Consider the following 27,966-nt stretch of genomic DNA (forward strand, 5'->3'; position numbering starts at 1 on the left):
GCAACTTTGTGTATTTCACTTGTCTTGATAGAAAATATCTGGTTAAGCAATTCGATAAGTGATTTGTGTGATCTTTGTTGGACTTTTCAGAACATGAATAGTAACTTAGAGTTTGCAAGGAATAATGGAGTAAATAAGAGAAACTTGTTAACGCTCCAAATTGGTAATCTTCCAAGTCAAGTCCAGACGTTTGGTTATTGGCAATTGAGTTGAAAGAAATAAAGATTAAAAACTGACCTTTCGCGAGTTGGTCTGATAAGTCGCCCCCCTAATTATCATTCATTATCTTCTCGATCTCCCCATCCAACTCCAAGCCAACAAACAAACAAGTGGATTTCGTTAATACGTTATCTCTTAACCTAAACAAAAACAAAGATAAAACCACCACCATTGATGCGTCTCTCTCTCTCTAACCAATTAAACGCGAAGACCCTCAACTTGAGACAAAGACGCTCTCTTTTGAGAAATTTTTCAATGTGCTGAGAACATAGCTCAGTACACTAAATGTCATAATACAAGTTGGTTAAATATTTTTTTTCAAGTATCCAACCACTTGTATAATGACACTTGATGTACCAAATCATGTCCCGGCACACTTAAATATCTCTTCTCCCTTTGCAGTTCAAATATGTACTAGATAATCTAGTTTTCTCCGCTATAATATACACAAGTTATAAATTATGAGATTTAAATCAAGTACTTAATTTAACAAAGTGGTGACTGGATGCCAAATCACCACTGGTGTCTTTGACAACAATTTAAATTTTAGGATATGTTTTATGGGTATTTGTTTTTGTCTTTTGACTTTCACTTTTTGTGTTTGAAATGTGAGGAAAGTATACAAGGGAAAGAATGATGATGAGAGAAAGAAGGAAAAAAATTAAAAAGAATGAATGAAAACAAAATCTTGAAAATAACATAACATATATATATATTGTCTTTCCCTTCATCCATTTGCCATCCTTCATTTCTCCCACGTACTTGTTTCCTATAACTAACACAAAAAGGTAAAAGTCAAAAACAAAAGAACAAAATAGTTATCAAACGAACCTTTAAGAACAATTCACCCGTTTAGTGTCATTGAAATTATAAAATCAATTGTTATGTGTACATGAGATAAATATGTGATGGTGAAATACACAAGGATATGAGCAAAGCCCAGAAGATATGGTGCAAGATGTAAATTCTCTGGGTCCAGAAGTGTCTGGACTGAAGGTGACAGATTAACGTATTGAACAAAAAGCTAACCTTTACCGCAATTAACAAGAACCTCCATATTCAATCCCGAGATTAAATTTGATTAATAAAGGAAATTGAGGGGGAATTTTGAGTGTTTGATTCATCTCTCTTAACCTTAACTGGCTGCTTAATTAGTCAGTCGTTTTACCCATTGAAAAGTCTATGAAAGTGATGCACATGTAGAAAGATGAGGCATTGTTTTGTTTCATGATCCCAACCACACAAGTCTCTTTCTTTTCTTGCAAGCTGCTAACGTAGCCATTTAAAATACAACCTTTTTTTCCCATTAATTATTGGGTTAATTAATTCAATTAAGATTAAATAGTCATCCCGAGGTTTTTTTTTTGGTCAAACGATAGATTTTGTTATATTAGATGTTAGATTAGCCATCGACGGGGCTTGAACCCACGATGTTATGCAAGGGCTCAACACCTTTCCACCACTGTGATAAAGGGCCACTTGCAATAGTAGGTTGAGTAAACTCTAAAATTATGTGTTGCCGTAGTGCAGGATCAAACACAATTGGAATCCAATGCCAGAATTGGAAACCCACAAAAAGTTAAAACAAAATTTTGATTGGAATTCTTGGTTTGCAAGAAATGGTTTATTACTTATTTTTTGTCTGTTTTTTATCATTGGTTTTCCAGTTTTGACCAAAACAGATTAAAATATTTGTTCCTATGATGTCTTATTAAGTTCTATTTCGGAACCATTGGATCCTGGTTTAGATTTGAGTCAAGGAGGACCCAAATGTATTCCCTCACTCAAACTCCCTCCTATAAATTAGGGACTGGAATTATTTTTTGCAAGATAAACAGATACTCCAGACACACACACCACAGCCATCAGAAGAGAGAGGGAGGTGGTCAGAAAAGAATCTAACCCTATTTATTCTTCTTCACTGGATGAAAGCATGTAGCAACAATAAGTGAATGAATTGTTTTGTTGGGTCACCCCTGTTTTCTCCCTTTTTTTATAAAAAAATCTGGTTCTGCTGCTGACATGGACGTGAATGTTTTTCCAACGCTTGTGTGTGGGTGGACTTGGGAGGAGAACAAGTTGTTCGAGCTGGCTTTGGCGGTGGTTGACGAAGAAGATCCGCAGCGCTGGGACGTAGTTGCATCCTTGGTCGGAGGGAAAAAGAGTGCAGAGGATGTCCAGAAACATTATGTCATTCTTTTGGAGGATTTGCAGGTCATAGAATCTGGTAAATTGGATCACAAACTCGGACAGCAGCCGCAGCAGAATTATGTTCAAGTGGATTATTGTACTCAATCCGTATGCTGGACTGACGAAACTAACAAGTATGTGAAATCTTTGTGGATTAAAGTCCTTGATTGCTGGAAAAAATGCTTTTATTTGCTTTTCATTCATTGGTTTTCACATGTAAATTGGACAGCTACTAGAACTTGTTCCTACCTTCCTGTTAGATAGCTAGTTTAGTAATGATCTTGTTTATTCAGTTCCATGGGATATTTGAGTTTTTTTCTGATGATTAGAAAATGTCGTGCAACAGTTTGCTGGTTCGGTTGGACTTGAATTAAATCTTTCCGGCAAATTGCTATCTGTTGAAGCTTTCTCGTTCAAGCGTGTACCCAAAATAGGATGAAGTGAAGCTGCTGATCATGCAAAGTGTATCAGTTTGAAAGCTCTGTCAGCAGCTTGTAAAATATTCACCCTTCCCTTCTTGTAAAACACAAGTTCAGTGAAATGCAAGTCAGATAGATCGACACTCCAAACCCTGCATAGGCTACTCTTTTCTGATTCATCTCATATAATTTATAATCACTCACTTAGTTTCCAGCTACTGATAAATACATTTACAAATGATCTGCATCTTTACACAGTGATCAATCCATCGACTTCGTCTTTGATGAGATTTCTGCTATGGAAAGATGTCTGGGAACACAGCTCATTGTAGGAAATTGTATATGACATTTATTTATTTATTTGTTTGCTTTTGTTTTGCGATGTGTTCTGTTTAAGATACATTTTCCTTTGTGAACAAGATTGCACCATAAATGACCAGAACATTACTAAAAGAAACTATATTTGAATATTGGGACGACGGAAACAGAATTTACAATCAACTGAAAGATAGAGACCATCATTTTATTCAGAAACCATAATTTTCTATGAACGCATTCTCAACCTCCAAACTTGTGCCGAGCAGAAAAGGTAACGAAGCCTGCAAACAGTCACTTGCATAGAGGCATTTATGGCATTGATTCACATAGCAATCAATTCAAAGTATATGAGTGGCTGATGACAAACAAGCAGTGAGCATCTGCCGATGAATGGCATATACCTAACAACGCAGTTACTGAGAGGGCCCTAAAGATTGTATAGGGTAATGATCCATTTTCAGACACGTAATATGTTATGTTGTCAGATAGTGAATCTACATTTAACCTCAATGATAAGGAATAAGTTAAAGAGGATGAGAAAAAGGAAGGAGAGGGAGGTAAAGCCAGGGAAGAGGCAGTGCATGAGTAGAGTCACAAGAGCTCTATTTTGCTCTTGAGAACTCCATCCATGCTCTACCTCTTCCCTGTCTTATTAACTCTCTTTCCACATTACTCAAATACTTGAGAGTAAATTTCTAGTCTAACCAACATGTAATAATATATATACTTTTACCTCTTGGTTGGCATTTGAGACTGATATTTGCCTCATCTCCATCTGCTTCTTTCCAACTTGTGTGTGGGTATAATATTTGTCCCTTGCAGGTTTTTGTATATAAACCACATAGATATATAGTACACAAGACACATGTACTACCAAAACCCAGTTCAATCACCAGCATTACCTACCATGTACTACTAAGTATATGTACTAGTTGTAGCATTACAGTAGTACGTGCCTCTTTCTTCTGTCCTATCCTTTGTACTTCTACGTACTAACTAACTGGATTAATTGGAGGAGAAAGAAACAATGTCAAAGAGCTTTTCAAAAGATGAACGAATGAGGTACAAGTGACAACATGTACTACACTCCCTCCTTCTTGTACTCACAACCCCATCATCACTAATACCACTCTTAATAAATTATTACAAAAAAGAGACAGAATTAGTAAAATCACATTAGAGTAGTTCATTATTCACTTTGTTAATTTCTTTTGGGTTTTTTTTTTAATTGATACCATTTTGTTTTTTGTTTTTGTTTCACTTTTTAAAAAAATTGAAAAACTAAAATATATGGAAAGGGCCCACAACAATTGACAAATATGGTTGCATTGCATGTGACGATTGAGCTACCTTCACCAAACTCATCTAAACCCCCCCACCACACCAGATTGATGTTTGCCTTGCCTGTTTATCTGCAGAAGCCTCTTGTTTTTTCACTCTTTGTTTTTAACTAAAATTGTCGAGTTTATTTTTTGGGTAATGCAAGATTTTGTTGCCTACAGATCAAACTTCAAGAGATAAACATTACGTAACCGATTGACATTTTGGCAAAACTTCCATAAAAGGTTAGGAATAGCTTCTTTAACATCTCAATAAACATCATGAGTGTGTAAAAGTAAAACTTCGTTACAAAAAGATAACCAGACACTTGAGCCAATTTCTGAATTTCTTCCCCTTCACCAGACCCTTGTCTAAGATGTCTAACGACACGAACAAACAATGTAAACCAACTCCCTGATTCCTCCAAACCCAAGACGAATTCTAGAACCTCTACAAAACAAACTCAATAAACCAAAAACTCTTACACATCATTCAGAATCAGAATCTGGATCCACAATATCAGGAAATGAATCCACATCTGAATCAGTGCCCAGTTCATATGCGATTCCCTTGCCCTTCTCAGGATTTGAAGCAGACGCCGAATTACTCTCTCTGCCAAGAAACCCATCACCCTTAGCCACCACCACATCATGGCTTGTAACCGTAGTGCTACCTGCTTGATCTGATGGACCATTTCCCAGCAAAACCCTCCCAAAGACTTCCTCAACAACTGTAGTTCGAGACACTGAGGCACCTTTTGAAGACAGATCATTCTCAAGTTGCATTGCGGATTCTTGAAATTGGCAGGATTCAACCATATTTTCAGCCCCATTGACTCTCATCTCCACATCCTTAATGGGTACTTCAAGCTCCCGTGCACTTCCTCCTAGAGTCTCTTTACCAAATGAACCATCTACAGAAAGTTTTTTATCCCGATGAATTGTTAGAGCTTTGGATGGCTCTCCAGCCTGCATAGTCTTGTCTAGGTCACTCTTCGGTGCTTCCATTTCTTTACCAGTTGCAAGCCAGCTATTATATAGGTCGTCACAATCTGAATCAGAAGCATCATACACCATTCCCTGTAAGTCACTTGAAAACGGTGTTCGGTGCTTTACACTACTAGGGTACATGTTTTCTGGGAGCTTGTGGCTAACTCCATCAGAGAAACCTGATAGTGGGAGTGCCCTGGGATGTATAAGGACCTCTAAGGTCAAAAGAGCATGAGCACAAAATCCAGCAACTTTGGTTCCAGTTGCTTGCTTGCCTGCAGAAAACCACTTTCATGTGTTTACAATAACTGAGGAAATACACACAAGAAATACAAAATTCATCTATTGCCGTTTCACTCATGCATATTGCATAAAAGTATATTATTCTAATTAAAGTAAAATTATTGAGATGGTTATTATCATTTCATTACGTGTCTGTTTCTTTTTCGGAAAGATGTATCATGCTTGTCATTGAGTTTTTAATTTGTAGATTCAGACCATAGTCACAGTCTCTTAATCCGTCAGGAGTTTTCCCTAACAAGTAATTAAATGTTATTAGAGAGGTGCAATTCCTTCCTGGACATCAGTAATTAGTTGTAATACATGTCTATTTGTTGTTGATACATCCATGAGATAATCAAAATGAAAAACGAGATTTCACTTATTTTTTAAGGAATTACCTCTACGGAAAAGATCAAGACCCTCAGCTAAATAAGGGGGGCGGACACAAGAAGAAAGTAATGATGCCAAAAGTGCTCGTAGAGCAGCAAGCTGAAAATCACCCCAAATATCAACAGGTTCATTCGGCTGGTAAATGTTTTTGTTATTACCAGCCTGTCCCCCTTTCATAGAATTTGTAGCTATGTTCATCAGAAGAAAATCAACATCAGATCGCCATCCTTCAGATTTCAATACACCACCCTGAGCAAAAGAAATAGAACCTCTTACTCATTAGTAGACCTTTGAGATCAGAAAGAATGATCCACAAGCATTTTAAGTTTTACATACACAAGTAGATGGGAACACATGAATACCAAAAAAAAAAATGAACTCAACAAAATCAGCAAGGTGGGGGGATGATTACATAGTTGCTAAAATTAAGATTTGAAGACTCCATTTTGAAATCTAGGATCCAACAGTCAAGCATCACTAGTCTTCTACTTGTGCAAGAGGGACTTTACTATTTTATGTTTACATTAACTATTTACCGACCTGATCCAAGACCTTGGGTTGACATAAATATCATACACAAAGATGCAACATTCTATTGAAGGACATACGGAGTACACTCTCTCCACGAAAGGGAAAAGGAAGGAAAAAAAGGCATGGACTACACATACCACAGTGACAAGAGCTTCTAAGGCCTCAAGTGCAGCGATTCTCACAGGAATAGGAGATAACGTATGGTTCTTGGGGTTCCCCTCTTCCAAACTACTAGTCTTACGCCACTCAAGAGATCTGCTTGAAGCTCCATGCTTCCTCTTTCTATGGCTAGATTGCGGTGTTTGAAGCAATGCTTCAGTACAAGGCTTTGATGAGATTCCACTAGAAGGTGCACCACCACTTTCATTCACAATGGGATTCAGATCAATCAATGCGTTGTTAGCAACTTCCCGTGCCAGGCTTACTGTCATCCCTGATAAGCATAAAGTTCCCAATTAACAAAACCAAAAAACGATTTCCAGAAGAAAGGCACTAAATGGCAACGAAAATAAAGGGTATTGGGAGAAAGCTTTATGCAGATTTCCTAAACACCAGCTATCTTAAACAAATGAGGATCATGGACTGAAGCATCACAAGACCATGGCAATATATCAGAAGTATAGAACACAGTTGAAGGGTGGTTACTTACTGAATTTGACTTTTCAATGCAAATTCAGGATGGAAGTAGCCATCTCTCGCACAAGATAGCAAGATCAATGCATAAACTTTATTTCTAGGTTTTCTCAAAGGAATGGCTTTGTTTAGTAATAAGGCTACACAGATTAGTTCCCTTCTAGAGGGATTAGGCTTTCTGTAGTGGTCAACATATCTTGCTCCATCCCTATGTAATGTGACTGTATTTAACAGGCATGTTTCTATTCAGCAGGACAAAATCTAGAATAAATATATTTTCTGAAATTACTGCATACCAACACCCATGGATATCAGCAACATTCTTGTGATTAAGTAAACCTTTATCCTCAATTCTGGCAATGCACATCTCTTTAAATACACTGAAAGCAGATGCACTAAATAAGCAGCATGTGGTAAAAGTTGACTGCAAGGAAGACAACAAGATTATCAGAAAGTTAGCATTCTAACTACTCAAGAACTAGGAAACAAACTAAAGAAGGAAATATCTCTAAGACGTATAATAGCTGAGAGAAATAGAGCCTAAAAGAAGCATCTCTAGCATTCCTAAGTTCAGAAGGACTTGGCATATTGAACTCACATTGTAATTGGGATATCAAGTAAGCATCCCCCCATATATCACAAGTTCAAGAATCAAGGTTTCACCTATTACCCAAACGTTCTACGGAACAAAAATTTATGTTGTGAGAGAATTTATTATATTTCAAGCTTTTACATCAATAAATTGTCAGCTCAAAGGAAAACCATTTGTTCTCTCATTGTTTCCTTCCTTTTTTTTTTGGGGGGGGGGGTGGGTTTTGCAATTAGATAGAAAATGAGAGTTAGATTATCCACACGCACAATATCGGGCAAAAGCCAACAATAGCAGGTCCCTGTTAACAAAATTTCCAGGTAAGTATTCAACTATGTCGAAGTTAAAACCCATACCAAAAAATAACAATTAAATGGGCAACCTTCAAATTATATCAGTAAGACACATCTGGTAAATAATGGAGGAAGACGTTCTATATTACCTGCGCACACCCTCTATAATAGCAGTGAGGAATTCTAAACCATACAGGTGCAGAAGTGGTAGTTCCGAACAAATGAACTCTTGCTGTGTGGCAGTCATAAAGGGAAGCAGAGATTGTGGCAGGGAACCATCCATAATCAGCACTCTCTCAATAAGGGCAAATAAGGACCGAATAGGAACAGTCACCTATTAGTACAAATACATTAGATACTTGTGGACTATCAAATTCATTTACATTGTGCATAAAACATGGAAAGATAAGTGGAACCTATGGAAAATATTATAGTGACATTCAGTTATCTGTTTTTCTTTTTTCCTCTTTTTCATAGAAACCCACCTGAACAGGGTACGAAGTTGTTATCATTGTAGAGCAGCAAACCATCAGTGCAGAGATACTGGACATTGTCAAACGCTGAGAACTCTTTCTTCCCTTTGTTGAATCTTTTCCTGACACTCTACTTCCTCCCAACTGAGGAGGGGGTTCTTTCCCTGGGGGAACCAAAAATCTAATAATTGCATGGCGTTTTGTTTCTACAATACAAATTAATACGAATATCAGTTATTTAGCTAAACGCCAACACCAACACCAACATAAAAAATATCAATAATAGTATCATAACTGTACCTTCCTCAAACCCATGAAAAAGATCATTCAGGTGACCATTAATCAACAATAAAATCTTTTGAATCATTAAGGACCAGCTATCCTCATCCCCTCTTGACTTTGGTAGTAATGCCAGACAGTAAGCAAGTTTCTGAACGTTGAAACCAGACAGAAGTTATTGCAGATGCCATAATTTGGTTCATTACTAATCACTATTGTGCCAGAATATTAACACTACATTTTCCTACATAATTTGGTCCAAGCAAACAGGACTTTACCTTCAGCATATTATCACTTCCTTTTCCTGACAAAATTGTTGAAGCAATAACATCTTCAACCTGCATGAACGTACATTTAGAATTCTTTAGCAAGCAAGGTCTAGTGTTTAGGCGAGAAAGTCATTTCTGGTGTTTGTCCAATTAACATGGGGTCCTGAGAGGAGGGATTTAATGTTCTTGAGCATTCTTTTGAACAACAAGAAAATCTTCTAGGTTTTTCATGTAAAGCGGATCAAATAAGGTTTACCTCTATGGTATCATTAACCAGGCTTAACATACTTATGGTATTATGAATATGCCTCTAGAACAATTCATGAGGACATATGTCTAGCCAACCATTATTAGGTTTCTATGCATTACCTACAATGAGATAGTATGACCCTCTAGGGCCTCTACAATGAGGTACTAAAGCAGTATTAATATCATTTTTCAGCTTCTAGCAGGCCACATCTCACAAAGAGAAGTTGTGTCTTTGTCGCAAGGTGTAGTTGATAATTTTGTAACTTAATGTTGACAACTTAGAACTGATTATGCCCACACAATAAGAAATTAGATAGTTGTCTGATCCAATTTGGTATTTTCGGCATTTGATTGCTTTAATAAAAGGCAAACAAGTCTCAATAACTGGAATAATACAAATAAACTGCCATCCACCAAAAAGAAACTTATTTGATAATGTTTACTGTACTTCGCTGTATACAAACCCAGTAATGGAAATTCTGCAATGGAGGACAAGGAACTTACACTGTCATAATGACGATTGATGCTCAATGGAAAGAAAGATATAATTGTGCATAACAATTGAACTGCTCCTTCCTGCATGTAACATGAAAACCATTAACTAACATCAATTTAATTAAAAAGAATAATATTATCTTACTGTATTATATATTCTACTTTAGACAAATGTAATACATTCACAAGGCTATACTAGGAAAGATAAGTCTGCAAAAACCGTGATAAGCCTACCTTCTTAAAGTAATTTTCCAAAATCAATCTTTGACACCTGTAAATGAAACTTATTGGATTCATGATGCTATTTTAGCAACGAATACTGACTATACACCAGTGTTTTAAAACAGGCACGCCTAGGCGGCTTTGGAGGTGGGACGATGATGAAAACACCTCTGCCCAGTAAAAGTAAGCTTAAACTCACCTAGACGTGGTCGAGGCGCGCTTGAGGAGTTCCACTGGTTTTTTTTTTTTTTTTTTTTTAATAAAAAAAAAACTACCCAAACCCAAAATTGCGTCATTTGAGCAGGGTTTTTTTAATCAAAACCAAATGACTGTGAGTTAAACTTGTTTGTGGCTTCTGCAATTTTGAATGACAATGGATATTTGTTTTACAAAGTAGTAAATATTAATAATTAGGTCCCGTGAGGCTCTCGCCTCAAGCATCAAGGCTTTCGCCTAGGCAGGGCTATCCATGAAACGCCTTAGCTTTGCCTTCGCCTTTTGAAACATTGCTATACACCAGTAAAACTAATAATATCGAAACATTGCATGACTACAGCTTTGGCCAGCTTGGCCTCCACTTCTGGTTTTTAATTAAGAACATCCAAATTTGCAAATACATGACTAAGGACGTTGCCTTACAACTGCCTTCAATGATGGTCTCTATTTATTCAAAAATTCATTGAAGAAAAAATTGGCCAGAAAGAAAACGCTTCTTTCACAGTTATATAACATTAGTAATATATTGTTAAACACAAGATTAAGTAGCTTACCCAAACAACCTCCGAATGATCATCATCTAACAACTTCAAAAGTGGTTGAATAACTTGTTGAACAAGTTTCCCGGCATGTGCAGTTCCATCCCTTTTTGCATTTAGAGATCCACCCAACCTAAAAAAAAAAAAAAAAAAAAAAGGAAAATAGCTTCACACTTGAGGACTTGCAGAGTACTAATTTATATAGCCTTCAAATACAATGGATAAGGAATATAAATTCCAGGACAGAATTGCTGATGTCATTTATCAACATTAAATCTTAACTTGGTATTATAGGAAGATGACAGATATGAGTAGCAATGAAAATTCGAGGAATTGCTTCAGATATAATATACAACCTTGTGATGAGATCTGACATCGAGGCACAAGAGACCACCTTCACAAATTGAGAAGTTGTAGACTGCTAAATGAAACACAGAATAAGATTTAAGTTAAAGATGCTTAAGAGGGTGAAAGAGGAATAGTTCATTTATTATTCAGTTTACTCACAACAAAACCAAAAGTTCAAAGGACAGAATCCACGACAGAATCTAAACCTATATAAATGCAGTCTGAGCTATATCAAAACTCCAAAAACAAATCACAGCAGAGGATCAGGTGATCCGAAAGGACAGAGTGCAAAGAATGAAATGCTTAGGCAGCCACCCAAAAATATCTAAGAAACATATAATATAATCCCAAACCTTAGTATTTTATAGATCGTTAGGATATTAGGATTAATGTAATTTATGTCTGGCATCTCTTTGTCTTTATAATTAATTAAGATCTATAATTCAAAAATGAGCCAAAATTGTGAGCGTGGTCTTGCTACATCAGCAGTCCTGTGAATTCTTAGATATTGATTGATGAACATGAGAATAATTTGTTTAGTAAGGGCATGGAAGCCAAGTGGAGCGCAATTGGGCACCAGGGCCACGTTTATCATTGCAACCTTACCATCAATATAAGTGCACCATAGTTTTCCTTAAAGTAGCCGGAGGTCTCATGTGTTAATCAATAATATTAATATTCATAGGAAGACTAACAAACCTAATATTGTGTTTGTTCAGGTGAATCAAAACCACAGTTGGCAATGCATTTGACTTGTTATTGTAAAAGCAATGTTTTCTCCAATTAAAACAAGTATAACTACCACATAATGAATGTTTAATTTAAATAAGCATTCATCTCGGTACCTGAATATGTGATAGGAATATCTGGAACCAACCGGAGTATGATTCCATGAACCGCTCAGAGCTGCATTCCCGACAAGTCACCCCCATCAAACAAATTCCTTCCCAACATTTATCTGGCTACAACAGAAAGTGATCAAAAGAATTCACAAGGAAGACAAAGAAAACTCTCGGTAGAATGAAAACAGATAGTTCTTTCTTTGCCTCGTCGTAACATGGTGTAAAACTGTTACTTATGCCTCTAGTTGCAACTACTAATATAAAAGATGACTCATCCCACGACAATTTTACTGGTTTGGCTTCCTCCATAAAGTGGAACTCAGGGTGCATTTTGCTAGCCTACCATTGACAGCTAAAACTGAAAGTTTGACATTCAAAATGAACATAATGGACTTTCCTATAGTACTAAACCCAATTGTTTCAGTAGACTAAAGAAAATCAAATTTATAGTTTTCAAAAATAATAAACAAACAAGTCAGTTCAGATAAACTGAACTGTAAAAAGCTCGTTTGTACATACCATATCACTAGAAACAAGCTGCGCCAAGCGACGGACCCAGGAATCAGTAGCGGATTTCCAAGTAGTGATTAGCTTTTGGTCAGTCATATCTTGTGCAGACTCACAAAGGAGGTTGTGGGTTTCGATCGCGTAGACTACCTTCGACAGCTCCAACGGACTCCCAGACGGGTGTTTATCATCAGGGAGGTCTCTTACGAGCGTTTGCAACAGACGAGGTCTTAGAGCAACATCGTACATGTCCTTGACATGGTCAAAGGCCGCCATTGGAGCCCAAGCTTAAGCTCTGAAATAGAAAGGGAAAAACAGAGGGCCTTAGGGTTTATGAATTTGGTAGTTAAACCCTAATGGGAGGAGCTTTAGGCTATGTTACAGTTCAAAACTCAACCCAAGTCAATAGCTTTCAGTGTTAGGAAATTTCCTACACTGCTTCCCTTCCCAAAAGTCCTAAATAGTTCTCTGCAACTCTTTCTTCCTCCTCCTCCAGTCCAGAGAATGCCATAAATGGTTAACTCTCAAAGAAATACCCAAATTTACACTCTGCAGAATAGGAAGGGAAAAAAGGGAAATCCAGAAGAAACTTACCAAATAGCCGAGCAGGGTTCTTGGAGAAGGAGAGGGAGGTCTGCAACAATGACTGTTAAGACTGATCGAGGAAAATGTTTGGGAGAAAGACGGAGAGCTGCGTATGCAACGACACGTGAAGAACAAGAGTGTTGGGGGTTTGGGGGCGCCAAGCCAACTATGGGATAAACTTGCGTTCGGATGGGCTTTAGATCCTTTTGGACAACAGCCCAGTCAGTGTGGTGAGCCCCTCATAAAGTTGTAACTTAATTAGCCCAATAATGGCAAATGTGGAGGAAATACCTAAAACATCCACATCATCCTTCTTTTAAACAAAGTAATCATCATCGTTGCAAGTAGTAACTATGATTTTGTTGAACAAATGTAGTCGCATCCTAAATTTTCTTTTTAAATAATCTTTCAAGTACAAAGTATTTGGAATAAAATAATCTTCCAATATATTCTCACCTCGATTTCCCCTGCATCGATTAAGGTTTAGTGCACTGCCAACTCTTGAACCACTTGCTTTTTGGTTGTGTTGATCGATTGCTTCTATCGCTTGCACCACCTGATGGGTTGATGTTTCTCTACGCCTTCAGTGTTGAGCACGTCTTATTCTTTGTTCCTCTCTTCTCACTCATTTTCTTGCTCTTGACTCCCTTGCAACCTCCTCAAAGTTAGACATTGTTGAAAGAACTTTTCTATTCTGAAACTCTATGGATTGAGATGAGTATGAGGATAGAAGAGGGTATGTGTGAGTAGATGTGGTGATTTTAAGGGTTTTTAAGGAGAAATATGAGAAAATCAGAAGATTGGATAAGGACATGTGAGACTACGTAAATGGTTTAGAATTAAAAAAAAAAATTGAGCAGATATTATTAATGGATGATGAGACATGGATGGTTGGGGAAGCAAAGCCATGCTTGTTGATCCTATAACACATTTCACTTCTTTCAATCGGTCTAAACCCTACAACACCCAGGGTCGGCTCCGATAATTTGGGGTCTCTAGTCAAGCTTTCAAAGTGGGGCAATTCTTTGACTTCTGACCCTTTGTACATTGATATGTATAAAAAAAAATTCACTAAATACATGAAAAAAAAATCTATTTCTACATTAAATATCATTAAAAAATAATGTTCAAAGAAGAAAAGTATACAAACATTACTTAATTATTACAAGTCTAGCGTTTTTAGACAGAAATGTACTAATTAAGTTTACATAATCTAATTTTTAACTAATTCTTTTTCAGTTGATAAAAATAGTTACCCCAATCAATCTTTCTGTGACATAATTGATCGAAGATAAGATTTGAACTTTAATTTTGAAAAACCTCTAACTAGTATGGTCAACAAATTTCTATAAGCAAAGACCCAAGCACTCTAAAGACACAAAATTGGTATATTAATTTGTATATATACATATATATATATATATATATGTGTGTGTTGGAGTGAGATTTCCTACAAGAAGAAATACCTCCACAGATTTGTTGACCGCAATCCTCACGTTCGCCGAATCCTTATTCGAGATGTCCCAAAATAATCTTCCTCCGCAACTTGCCCGGGCGAGCACCTGCAAAAGATACTCCGACGCTCAAGTCAGTTGATTGGTTTCTATTCTTTGGATTCTCTCGGGTTCTCCTCATGTACCTTGTTCTTTGGCTCCACTCCATCTTCATAGGATTGCATGCCTGGAGAACAAGTACCACGATCTCTCTTTCTTTCCCACTTCCTTAGTGGTCCTCCGTAATATGACTGCATGTTTTGGGAACAAGCACCACATCATATTTTCCTTTCACTTCCTCAGTGATCCTCCGTAATGGAGGCGGTTACCTGGACACGTGCGCCTGCCTGTTCCTCGTGGGCTCTCCTTATGGTTTACCTTGCATAACACCATCCCTAGGTGACTTAGACTGGCCCATAAGTCGAAATCGGATTTTAATCTCCCACACGCCCCCTTTTTCCCTTTTTTACGTATGTAAAATAGGGGAAAACTAAGTTTTTCGATCACATGTGGCCTTGAAACTATGCTTTTTGAACCTAGCAAAACTTTTAGCATTTCTTACTAAGACCAAATTTGTGGGAGTTTCTTTTTCTACGGGTAAATTTACTGAAGGTAAATTTACCAAAGTCATTGTTTCGTGTACCTAACTCGCGAAAGCCAGATAGGCTGCTTCGCTTACTTTACGAAATTCACCTCACACCTTCACATAAAATATAGGCTGACACCTTCCACGAAAGCAAACTGACATTTACAAATGAGGATTTTCGAACAAAGATTTATGAACGAGGATTTACGAGGACATTACGAAGGTGGACTGACATGACGAACAAGGATTGACATTACGACAATGGACTGACATTACGAAAGTTGACTGACATTACGAAAGTGGACTGACATGACAAAAGATGACTGACATTACGAAAGTGAACTGACATTATAAAAGTGGACTGACATAACAGAAGAGGACTGACATTACGAAAGTGAACTGACATGACGAAAGAGGACTGACATTACGAAAGTGGACTGACATTACAGAAGAGGACTGACATTACGAAAGAGAACTGACGAAATTTAACTGTGTAGTCTGACAGGTTACACGTATGCGTATCTATTATATAACTCACTGTCCCATCTTGTCGAACTGACAAAAACAACAACTATAGCTGCAGCGCAGAAGTCTAAAACACGTTCACACACTCGTGTGCATATATATAGACACCAATACCGACACTTACCTTTATACATACATACATACATACATACATACATACATACATACATATATATATATAAGTGTACTTTTGTGGACCAGATTTTTGCATGCTTTCCTATATGTATACTCACCCATATATATATATATGTACTTTATATATATACATATATATGTCTGGATTCATAGGCATAGGCATATATAGGCAGACCTACGAGCAAATTACGTGTGCATATCTCTGCATACTAACTTGCGGATCTCTGCACGTATTGTTCATGTATTCGTGTACATCTTATGCACACATGTATATATATGTGTGTGTGTGTGTGTGCGTGCGTGTCATTACCTTGTGTTTCTCTATCTCTGCCTTTCTTCACTTCCTTTGCTTAGTTTCTTCTCCAAGCCTGTGATTTCTTGCTCCAGAGACCTCTTAGTTTACAATTAATTTTCATTTCAAACTCCTTTTGCGAGAATATTTCAAACATTCCACTTACGTTTATGAGCAAAAATTCCTCTTCTGTCTTATCTAACCGAATTTTGGCTGGTAAGTCTCCCACTCGTTTATCATGTCGAGACGTACACCTTGGTCTAAATATGGTGGTACTCCACCACCCTTCGAAATTGTGAAGGCTCGTGACCTAGGTCATGTTCCAGATGACATACACCTTAGCCCACTTCCTGCCAGAGCCGACATGTATTCGAGCCTTGGTATCCCAACCGGGTCTACCGTTTTGTCTCCGGACCATTTAGGGGTCATTAGTTTCCCGCTCCACCCCATGATTCATCTCATCTTATTCTTTACTAATACTCACCCTATGCAACTGAACCCAAACTCTTACTTGATTATGTCGACCTTTCTAGCATTGGGTCTAAAGCTAGGTGTATCCTTAGGTTTTAGGGATTTTCTCTATCTCTTCGACTTGACGGTTATTAAGGGTCAAACTAGCTTCTTTAATTTTAAACCTAGATATCGTTAGAAATTTTTGTCATTAGGCCCTTCGAGAGCTAGAGACTGGAAGAACCGCCATCTTCTGATTTCGGGGAACTGGAAGGCTCCCAAGCTGTCACAACTATCTATTCCTTCTGCTTTTAGTCCTAAACTTGGTATATAAATTTACCTTTATTATTCGTTTTTCATAAATGTGCGGACTTTACTTATCGTGAATTTCTTCCGTAGCTTTATCGGATGGTCCCGAACAGATCATTTCTAAAGACCAAAAATGTTGGCTAAAGAAGTTTATGACGAGGAAGATATAGAGCTCTAAAGAAGTTGCCGACACCCTCACTCAAATCACCTCTCTTCGTAACTCCATCATTTACTTCCCGTACTGTTTGGTCGACCGGTCGTTGCCTCCAGACCCCCTACTTAAATCTATCTTTGCTTTCGATCTTGACCTTCAGTTCAACGCAGAGTGTTCCTTACTTGTGATCGACTCTCGAACGGAGGGCTCAGAAGAAGAAGATAAAGGAGGAGAAGACGAGGAGTCAGGGCAATCAGACACGAATTCTGACTCGAATTATTCTACTGTGATGGCTTCACCACCTTCTGACATTCCACCGTCCTGCTACGTTATGTCACCTCCACGTGATCTTCCTGTGCCCGGAATTGCAGGAAGGTCGGATAAACGTCATCTAACAAATAGGCCCAAAAAGTCTAGGCGTGGTTCGCTGACTATCTTCGACACAGCCCCAAGATCCATGTTATGGTAACCGGCTTCTCCCACTTTCGGCTCGGCTAGTGGTGATGGTTCCAGCAATTCATCTCAAGCTTGGAGGCTTGAGTTCACAAAAAGAGATGGGAGTTACGTCACCCTTGGCGACGATCTATGGGGCAATGCAAGCGCTGCTACTGCTGCGGCAAAGGGCTCGGTTCATCCTAGTGACGCCGGTCATTTCGAGGCAATGCTCGATGACGATGTTGACTCTTATGAATCTCATTGCTTTATGAAGGTATGCCTTCATTCTCTCATGTTTTCGTCATTTCTGTAAGCTTTAACCCTAACGTTGTTTCTAGATGGTTCTCTTTCAAAAGGAAAAATCAGACGACTGGCTGCCAGGTTGGAATCCTTCAACCTTACTCCACAACAGATTAGAGAGTACCGGGCTAAACTTCACGGATATGAGGAAAAGATCACAAGTTTGCAAGAAGCTTGGGATGCTGCGACGTCTGAAGTATGCCGCACGAATGAAGAGTTGGCCAAGGTCAAGTAAGCGAAGACCACTGAGCGCGAGATGAATATGCAACAAATACATAAGAAGATGGCTTCTAGCTTCAGGTTTGGTTGGGTGCAAAGCTAATAATGCCCGGAACATCAATTTGTAGATGATCCTGACGTGTATGATCGCCATATGGGGATTGAACTGGGTGGATACGAGTGGTATGAAGGGATGGATCCTAAATACCGGAGACCTTCAGACCAACCTGCTTCTTTTGATCCTATCCCAGGTAGCGGGTTTGTTACTACTTTTGGACCCATCTCGAGTTTAGGCTTTGGGGGCTTTTAATCCGGCCTTCGTTTTGGTGCTCAGTAGCTCTCGCAATCGCGTGGTCTGTTCTTTTGGGCTAAACCCCCATTTGTGTTGGTGATCCGTTCTCATGGACTAAAACCCTATCTGTGTTTGTAATCTGTATTTTTCTTACTATCTTGGTTGTATCTTCGCATGATTGTCGTTCACAAATTGGGTCTTCGCCCTTCCACTGCCTAACTCTTCATATCAGTTCCTTTTAATTTTCAATTTTAATTGAATGTGATCAATATCCTTTATCCTTAAATTTGAGTTTTCAAACCAAAAAGATTAACTTATCTTAATAAGATACGATCACCTTAGATTTTGAATTTTCATTTCTATCAACTTCGAATTTTCTCTATATAAAGAGGTGTTTGATAGCCATTAGGTAGTACTTGAATCTTCATGGCTAACAATCGAAAAGTGAAGCTCCACTTCCGGCTCTACGCTGATGTTCCTAAAAAAAGAAGCTCCCGGAGAGGTTCTAGGGGTTCTAGGAATGTAATCGAGCTATGTTCTAACTCTTCTTCTCGTTCGCCAGAGATGGCTTCTTATTCTTCTGAAGTCCCTAACACTTTTCGTGAATCTTTATACCAGTCTCGAACAAGATCGGGTGGAGAACAAGCTCTAGACTTCATTGTCGACGAAATGATATCTCCGAGGCTAAATCATACCACTCGGGCTCTTAATCCGGTTACTGACAGAATGGTCTCTCCGGGAGGGAGTTACGCAACTCGAGCTCCTGACTCTATCGCTCGTTCTCCTAACCCTTATGCAGGAGATGAAGCGGGTCCTTCTTGCGCACCTTCCCGTCACCACCCACGCCGTCCCCAGTGCTTCGACTACTTCCTACTATTGAAAGAGCGTGAAACTATGAAGGGACACTTACAACATGCTGAACACCAGGTGGATCATCTCAAGGGGGAATTAATGGCTGCCGATCGTGCCGTGTTTGCTGCTCACTTAGATGGCATACATGATGGTTTTAAGCAAGGCGTCCAATATTTCCGCTCCTAGCAAAAGCAGCATTTCCTTCCGTAAACTGGGATAGTCTCTCTACCCCATTAGACTAGGTGTCATTTTGCTTGTAATAAGTTGGGCCCTTAGGTTTAACCACTACTGGGATATCTAGTAGTGATGTTGTCCTTGTTTTTCCCTTTTTGATAGTAGGTTTACTTCTCATTCTTGTCTTTTATCGTACTATGTGTCTAACATCCAAGAGGTTTTCCTCTTTTAAATAAAACATATTCTCTTTTACGGCAGGAGAACAACATCTCACTGCCTAAGCTTTTTACCTTTGTAGATGTCATGCCTCATTTTCCTCTGCAAACACGCGACGTGTTCGAGAAGGCAAATCAGATTAAATTCACCCTTTCGTTATCGATCTCAGAAATGATTCAACCTTGAATCAATTTTTACCTATTCAATCTTGGATGGGTCTTTGCCCATTGGCTTTCCTTTCCTGCTCGATCTTAGATTTTCGATCTTGATTGGGTTTTTGCCTATTCGATCTTGGGTTTCTTTTCCCACTCAATCTTAGATTCGCGATCTTAATTGGGTCTCTGCCCATCCGATCTTGGGTTTTCTTTTCCCACTCGATCTTTGATTTCTGATCTTGATTGGGTCTCTGCCCATCCGATCTTGAGTTTTCCTTTCCCACTCGATCTTTGATTTCCTATCTTGATTGGGTCTCTGCCCATTCGATCTTAGGTTTTCTTTTCCCACTTGATCTTATGTTTTCGATCTCGATTCGATCCTCATCCCTTAGTTTATACTCTTCAGCTTTAGACTTTATTTTAAGATTCCGATGAAATGCAACTTTATTTATCAAACAATAAGGAGATGTCAACAGACATCTAGGGATACACCCTTCAATATACAAGGAAAATAGAAAGGGATTTACCCTTCAACATTACTGGAAACATAAATTTAAATATGGGAAACATAAACACGAAAAGTTAGATATGGTACTTTCTCAAATGAATTGCGTTCCACGGGCGCAGTACATACTGACCTGTTTCAATGTGCCTGAGTTTATAAGCTCCATTTCCGAAGGATTCGGTCACCTCATATGGTCTTTCCCATATGCGTCCAAGCTTCCCTGCATTCAAATCTTTTGTGTTTTCCATGACCTTTCTCAACACCCATTCTCCTACCTTGAATCTTTTTTACTTAACCTGCTTGTTGAAGTAAGCGGCAACTTGGTTATGGTAGTTCGCAGGTCGTAGTGCGGCGACCTCTCTTTGTTTCTCGACTAAGTCGAGGTTATGGGCTAGCTGCTGGTCGTTCTTACCGTTTTCCACAACTAATGTTCTGACCGTAGGTAGACCGACCTCTGTGGGGACAACCACTTCAGTACCATAAGCGAGAGAGAATGGGCTTTCACCCGTTGGCTTCCGTTTTATGGTGCGATAAGCTCATAGTACATTAGGAAGTTCCTCATGCCACTTTCCTTTACATTGTTCCAACTTTTTCTATAAACAATCAAAAATCGTTCGATTCGTCTTCTCTGTTTGGCCATTGCCCTGGGGATAACTCCTAGAAGAGAATTGTAATGTGATCCCTTTCTCGGTGCAATAGCTTCTAAACTTCCGATTATCGAACTGTGTTCCATTATCCGTCACAATCGCCCCTGGTACGCCAAACCGGCATATAATGTTCCGCCATACGAATCTTACAACGTCATCTTGCATGATAGAAACATACGCTTCTGCTTCTACCCACTTAGTGAAGTAGTCTGTGGCGAGAAGGACGAACTTGTTACTTCCGGGCGCCCTCGGCAACAGGCCTACGATATCCATGCCCCATTTTACAAATGGCTAGGGTCCTACGACTGGATTGAGTTCTTCGGCAGGTTGTCTAACAACTAGGGCATATTTCTGGCACTTGTCGCACTTTATTACATAATGTTCCGCGTCTCGAGCCATGTACGACTAGAAGTAACCTTGAGTTAATGCTCGATGTGCTAAGCTTCTTCCTCTTGAGTGATTCCCACACATTCCTTCATGTAATTCTCTCAGAACCTATTCGGACTGCCTTGGATTTAAGCACCTGAGGTAAGGTCCTGAGAATGACCTCCTATAGAGCGTGTCGCTAAGGATTGCATATCTTACTGCTTTCATTCGGAGTTTTCTCGCTTCCACAAGATCTTCCGGTTGGATCCCTTTTGTCAGGTAGTTTACGATTGGCGTCATCCAACAGTCCTTATCCTCAACTTGAGCTTGCTCTGGCAACGGGTTGTCAAATCTCGACCTTTGCCCGTCGATTTGCATCACGTCTGATTGCATTACTCCGATACTCAGGGAGTGCAGATATTCTACTTCGGCTACCCGCAGGTTCTCTTGTGCGGTTGATGTCGCGCACGCTAGCTGATCCGCTCTTTCGTTCATCTCTCTAGGTATTTGCTTCAGCTCGAAATACTTAAATCCATTCGCCAGCCCTTTAACAAGTTGCTGATATGCCTTTATCCTCACATTTTTAGTCGTATACTCTTCAGTTGCTTGGCCGACGATGAGTTGTGAATCACTGTGCATAGTAAGACAGCTTATCTTCGATTGTTTTGCAAGTTCAATGCCTAGTACCAGGGCTTCGTATTCCGCCACGTTGTTTGATGTAGGAAAATCCAACCGAATCGAACACTCTAAGTCTATACCTTCAGGAGAAATTAAAATGATCCCTGCCCCAGCTCTTGCTTGACTGGATGACCCATCCACATAAAGCTCCCATTTGATCTCATTATGGTCGACTTTTGCAATTTCTTCGCATTCACCCTACAAACTTTCACGAGGATAACATTCTACAAGAAAGTCAGCAATTACCTGTCATTTGGCTGCGTTCGAGGCTGATACTTTATGTCAAAGGAACTAAGTTCGATGGCCCACTTCGTAATTCTTCCTGATAAGTCTAGTTTAGGTAAGATAGCCCACATCGGTTGATTAGTTAACATCACAATGGTGTGTGCCTCGAAGTACTAACGGAGCTTCTTCTTTGCGGTTACTAAGGCCAACACCATCTTCTCAATGAGCGAATACCTCTTTTCTGCATCGATTAAACTTTTGCTCACGTAAAATATGGGTTGTTGGACCGAGCCTTCTTCTCTGAATAACGCAGCGCTTACTGCCCCTTCGCTTACGGCTAAGTACATGTATAACAACTCCTATTGCTTGGGAATGGTTAACAACAATGGGCTTGTGAGATATTTCTTCAGTTGTTCAAAAGCTTCCCTTTGCTCCTATCCCCACACATCTCCTTTCCGATTTTGTATGTCTTGAAAAAAAGGTTTGCATCGATCGAATGATCGTGAGATGAAATGACTAAGGGCAGCGATTCGCCCGGTTAACACTTAAATGCCTTTGGGTGTTACCGGATCTGACATGTTACACAAGGCTTCAACTTTTGCTAGGTTCGGTTCGATACCTCATTTGTTCACTATGTGCCCTAAGAACTGCCCAGATGATACACCGAATGCGCATTTTGCCGGGTTTAGCCACATGTGATATCTTTTCAATACGTCAAAAGTGTTGCGTAGATGATCAATGTGTTAGCACCTTTCTCGGCTTTTGACGACCATATCGTCAATGTTAACTTCCATTGTATTTTCGATTTGATTTTTAAACATCTTGTTCACTAACCTTTGATAAGTCGAGCCGGCATTCTTGAGTCTGAAAGGCATAACGGTGTAACAATACAATCCACGCTCAGTGATAAAAGTAGCTTTCTCTTTATCTTCAACAACCATAGGAATTTGGTTATAACCAGAATAAGCATCTAAGAAAGACAATAGTGCGTACCCAGCCGTAGCATCCACCGTCTAGTCAATCTTTGAAATTGGAAAACAATCTTTCCAGCATGCTCTGTTCATTTGGTATAATCCACATACACACACCATTTTCCTTTTTCTTTCTTGCCCACCACCACGACATTCAAAACCCAAGTTGGGCACCGGACATCGAGAATGAATCCAACTTCAAGAAGCCTATTGACTTCTGCACTGATAATCTGATTTTGTTCTGGCGCAAATCTCCTCTGCTTTTGTCTGTGTGGAGGACAACTCGGATCAACATTTAACTGATGGCATGCCACTTCCGGGTTAATTCCTGGCATGTCCCTATGAGACTATGCAAAAACATCAGCGTTGCTCCTTAGAAATTTCAGCAACTCTTCGACTTCCGCATCAGATAGGAGGGAGCCCACCCATATTCGTTTCTTAGGATCGGTTGGATCCAAAACCTCTTCCCTCAGTGGTTCTATAATTAGGGGTTCTTGATCGCCGTTTTCCTGATCCTGTTGTGGTGGGTCTTCCGCTAATTGTTATAATGGTTTATTCTCATGAAGGTTCGTGCTTTATTGCACTTCCCTGATTGTCTTGATGTCTGTTGCCATGTTGTAGCATTTTCTGGCCTCCAGCTGATCCATTTTGATGTCGATGGTCGTTTGACCATCCGTCAACAAACACCTCATTACTTGACATCTGGTTGACGCTTCCCCATCCATTCGATGAATCCAATCCCTTCGCATAATGGCATTATATGCACTCAGTGCATCGATGATGACAAAAGTGACGAAAAGAGTCTTACTTACTGCCGTGACAGGAAGGGTCACGTCTCTAATGGGCCGGGCCTTAGTTCCTTCAAATGCATAGATAAAAGTTGGATTTGGCCTTATCTCTTTCTCGTCTAATTTCATTCTTCTAAATATGCTCCAAAATAAAATGTCTATGCTGTTTCTCCCATCTATCATTATCCTTTTCACTATTGAATTGGCAACGCGTAGCGTCACGACCAATGCGTCATTGTGAGGGAATTGAATTCCTTCGAGGTCTTTTTGGCTAAAGGAGATGACTTTGAGATTATCTAATGCTTTAGACACTTCAGGGGGCTGATGTTATGTTGTGTACGCGTCTGGACTTCTCGGCTTCCTGTCTTTGCGACTGATAACGTGCTTCACGTCCATCAGGGGGTTGGGGCCCACCATGTATGACATTGATATCCAACAACCTCTCATTCGCTCCAATGTTTCATGTTACTGCTTGAAGTCCTCCGTCGTTCTTGCATTCGTCTCTCGATTCTACGCGGTATTGTGACAACATCCCCTTCTTCAGCATAGCTTCCACTTGGTTCCTTAGGCTTCGACAATCATTAGTGGCATAACCAAAGTCGTTTTTATAAGCGCATATCTTGTTCCTGTCTCGCTTCTCTAGCGGCGTTCGAATTGGGGCTGGTGCACGAAAGATTCCTTTTCCTTTGTTTTCGTGAAAAATTTTACCCAGGCTCACTGTTAATTTAGTGTTTGGGCGATCAAGTCTAGATCTTTCATTAAATCCATCCTTCAGATCACGTGAAAATTTTCTTTCTTGCCTCGGTTAAGCCGTGGGTTTCAAGGTAAGCACGGTAATGTCCGCTGGAGATGCAGTAATAGTCACGGTGGCCCATTTTGATTGGATAAATTCCTCTTCCTCTAATCTGATGATTCCATCAGCTCGGGCCATCATTTCCCTCATGTCCAGTAGTGGTGTCTTGATTAACGATCTACGTATCTTCAATCTAGGCAACACCCCTTCTCGGAATGCCAAAGCGGCATTGTGAGAGTCACATTCTTCTAGGGTAGACATCTCTTCTGTGAACCTAGTTATGTAGCTCTTGAGGCTCTTGCCAACATTTTGTTTGGTGCTGAACAAGATCGTAACATCTTTTCTTGGCCTCCGATTACAGACATATTGAGATATGAACACTTCATAGAGATCTGTGAAACTTCCGATAGACCTCGGTTTCAGTTTTTTGAACCACATTAAGATGATCCCGAAAGACTTGAGGGGAACAACTTGCACAGGAGGGCCTCATCGTCTCCTTCAAGCGCCATCTGCTGTTGAAAGTGGTAAATGTGTTCGACAGGATCAGTCGTGCCTTCAAATAGTCTAAACTTTGGTTGGGTGAACTTGGTAGGTTTTTAGCTTTCAGGATATCCTCTGTGAACGACGATTAGCGAATTCCTCTGACCGCTTCTAAGGCAAGCTCCGTTGGGGTTTGTGGCTTGTATCCCTTCACAATCATCTCAATTTGTTCTCGCAAATCAACATCTTTTACCTTTTTCGATCTTTTTCCCCTGTAGCCCCATTCGCCCTGATTTTTCGTCACTTCAACACAATTACTAGATGGCGTGCTACTAGAGCTACCTTCATTATCCTCCTCTTCTGCACGTTGTCTTTTGGTGCCTGTTACATCTTCTACGGCATTTCTCGCTTCAGCCTTCTTCAACGCCTCATTTGCTGTCTTTTTTGTTTCACGCAATTCCCTCGTTAACCTTCTAAATTGTTCCATAGCAAGACTGGGTTCACTATTTTGAGATTGAGACTTAGCATGTACCGATTGAGTCTCTACGTCTTCAGAGGGATTCAGAACTTCTTGTGTGGATCCAGTCATGTTTGTAGTTTGATTTTGTTTCCCACAGACGGCACCAACTGTTGGAGTGAGATTTCCTACAAGAAGAAATACCTCCACAGATGCAGTTTGCCCAGGTGGATACCTGCAAAAGATACTTCGACGCTCAAGTCAGTCGATTGGTTTCTATTCTCTAGATCTCGAGTTCTCCTCACTACCTTGTTTTTTGGCTCCACTCCATCTTTATAGGATTGCATGCCTAGAGAACAAGTACCACGATCTTTTTTTCTTTCCCAATTCCTTAGTGGTCATCCGTAATATGACTGCATGCTTCGGGAACAAGCACCACATCACTTTCCTTTCCCACTTCCTCAATAATCCTCCGTAATATGACCGCATGCTTCGGGAACAAGCACTACGCCATATTTTCCTTTCCCACTTCCTCAGTGATCCTCCGTAATGGAGGCGGTTACCTGGACACGTGCACCTGCCTGTTCCTCGTGGGCTCTCCTTATGGTTTACCTTGCATAACACCATCCTTAGGTGACTTGGACTGGCCTATGAGTCGAAACCGGATTTTATCCTCCAACAATATGTGCGTGTGTGTGATAAAATAAAATTGGGAGCCCCTCGGAAGTGAGCCCTAGGCAGCCCAGCCTTGACAACACCTAGCTCTAAATATATTCGGTAAAACAATTGGAAAGATGAAAAGGTTTGAAGAAAATGCTGGCATGGATGTGGAGTTATGAATTATATTTGGCGGGGTCTATAAATAACGTCGAAGTCGCTTAGAGTCAGCTCTAGGTTTGCTGTCTCCTTTTGTGTGTCTCATGTGTGTCTCTGCTTCTTAATATTTTGACACATGTTTTCCACTTAACTGATAAATAACTCTGTTAAGTTTTTTATTTAGGCCTAATCGGATAAATGATCCTCGTGGTCATAAGGTATTCGGATGATAGCCCCTGTGGTAAAAAAAAATCAGATTTAAACCCCTGTGGTCACAGTCTGTTAGGATTTAAATCCTTGTGGTCTAAGTTTGTTAGGATTTATGCCAGAAACTAGAGGTTCTGTCATTTCTCCGCTAAGCTTACAGGTGGAGCAGAGTTTCTCTGAGAATACTCGACAGAACGAGGTGGAACTAATAAATCACATAATTCATTAAAATTCAAGATCTAATAAATCAAATAATTAAAAATGCCTTTATAAAATTAACGAGTTTTTGACTCCCGAATATCCAACCGATTAATTAATTCTTTATAACATATTCTATTTTTCTTTGACAAATAAGACAGTAATCGTTGGCGTTTTCTCAGAATTTTACGTAAACCTCTCTGAGATAAATAGTTTTTTTTGTGTAATTGTAAATGTGAAGTAAGTCTTCGTATTCTATTGATGAAACTAACTATTTGAAATTCAACAGATCCTCTGTTTTCGTCTTTTTCTTCTTGTGAAATAACTGAGATGAATGAATTTTTTTACCATCAACTAAAATCTCCCCCCCCTCTTTTTATTGTAAGATATTTTTTATTGATAGATACTCAGAGAAACTCTGCTCCACATGTAAGCTTAACAAAGGAATGACATAACCTCTAATTTCAGGAATAAATCCTAATAGACTTAGACCACAGGGGTTTAAATCCGAATTTTTTCTACCACATGGGCTATCTTCCGAATTCCTTATGACCACGGGGACCATTTATCTGATTTAGCCAACCTAAACCTAATGGAGGAATGACAGAATGGCATAAATCCTAACAGACTTAGACCACAGGTTTAAATCCTAACAGACTGTGACCACAAGGGTTTAAATCTAAATTTTTTTATTACAAGGGCTATCATCCGAATACCTTATGACCACGGGAGCCATTTAACCAATTAGACCTTTTATTTAACATTTAGAAGTTAAAAAGAAAAATATTTAAAACAGAAACCAAAAGGTCTTGAGCCCTCTTCGACGCCCATGGTTTGCTTCTCTCACCCTCCTTTGTCTTTTCTCCAACCCATCACCACCATGAATCGATGGCAGCACAACCCAATCTAGAGAAATACAATATAATACTTAAAATAAAAATGAAAACTAAGAGACATTAAGTAGGCTAGTGAGTGAATCTGGAAAACCGAGAGGGACCTGAATCGGAGCAACCAGTTCGATCCTGGCACCATCGGCAACCCAGAAAAATTG

General features: G+C 39.4%; 2 protein-coding genes across 6 annotated transcripts; one reads left to right on the forward strand and one right to left on the reverse strand.

The window, feature by feature from the left end:
- Window positions 1-1,967: 1,967 nt before the first annotated feature.
- LOC126582643 (protein RADIALIS-like 3) lies at window positions 1,968-3,205 on the forward strand. Its single transcript, XM_050246805.1, has 2 exons — window positions 1,968-2,543; window positions 2,756-3,205. Exons 1-2 carry the CDS (start codon window positions 2,242-2,244, stop codon window positions 2,781-2,783), a joined length of 330 nt encoding a protein of 109 aa, XP_050102762.1. The 5' UTR covers window positions 1,968-2,241; the 3' UTR covers window positions 2,784-3,205.
- A 1,465-nt stretch (window positions 3,206-4,670) lies between these two features.
- LOC126582632 (uncharacterized) lies at window positions 4,671-13,363 on the reverse strand. Of its 5 annotated transcripts, XM_050246793.1 has the most exons (15): window positions 13,207-13,357; window positions 13,010-13,102; window positions 12,625-12,907; window positions 12,109-12,225; window positions 11,272-11,336; window positions 10,931-11,048; window positions 9,948-10,019; window positions 9,204-9,263; window positions 8,947-9,076; window positions 8,659-8,852; window positions 8,323-8,507; window positions 7,588-7,715; window positions 6,796-7,091; window positions 6,136-6,376; window positions 4,671-5,730 (listed from the first exon to the last, which is right to left on the reverse strand). In XM_050246793.1, the coding sequence occupies exons 3-15, from the start codon at window positions 12,886-12,888 to the stop codon at window positions 4,955-4,957; spliced, it is 2,646 nt and encodes an 881-aa protein (XP_050102750.1). In that variant the 5' UTR covers window positions 12,889-12,907; window positions 13,010-13,102; window positions 13,207-13,357; the 3' UTR covers window positions 4,671-4,954. The 5 variants fall into 5 exon arrangements, with proteins under 5 accessions (XP_050102750.1, XP_050102751.1, XP_050102749.1 ...); XM_050246794.1 differs by lacking the exon at window positions 13,010-13,102 and having other exon boundaries at window positions 11,272-11,333; window positions 13,207-13,363; XM_050246792.1 differs by lacking the exon at window positions 13,010-13,102 and having other exon boundaries at window positions 13,207-13,363.
- Between the last annotated feature and the right edge of the window lie 14,603 nt (window positions 13,364-27,966).

Source organism: Malus sylvestris, chromosome 9 (genome assembly GCF_916048215.2).
Source record: "Malus sylvestris chromosome 9, drMalSylv7.2, whole genome shotgun sequence".
Lineage (NCBI taxonomy): Eukaryota > Viridiplantae > Streptophyta > Magnoliopsida > Rosales > Rosaceae > Malus > Malus sylvestris.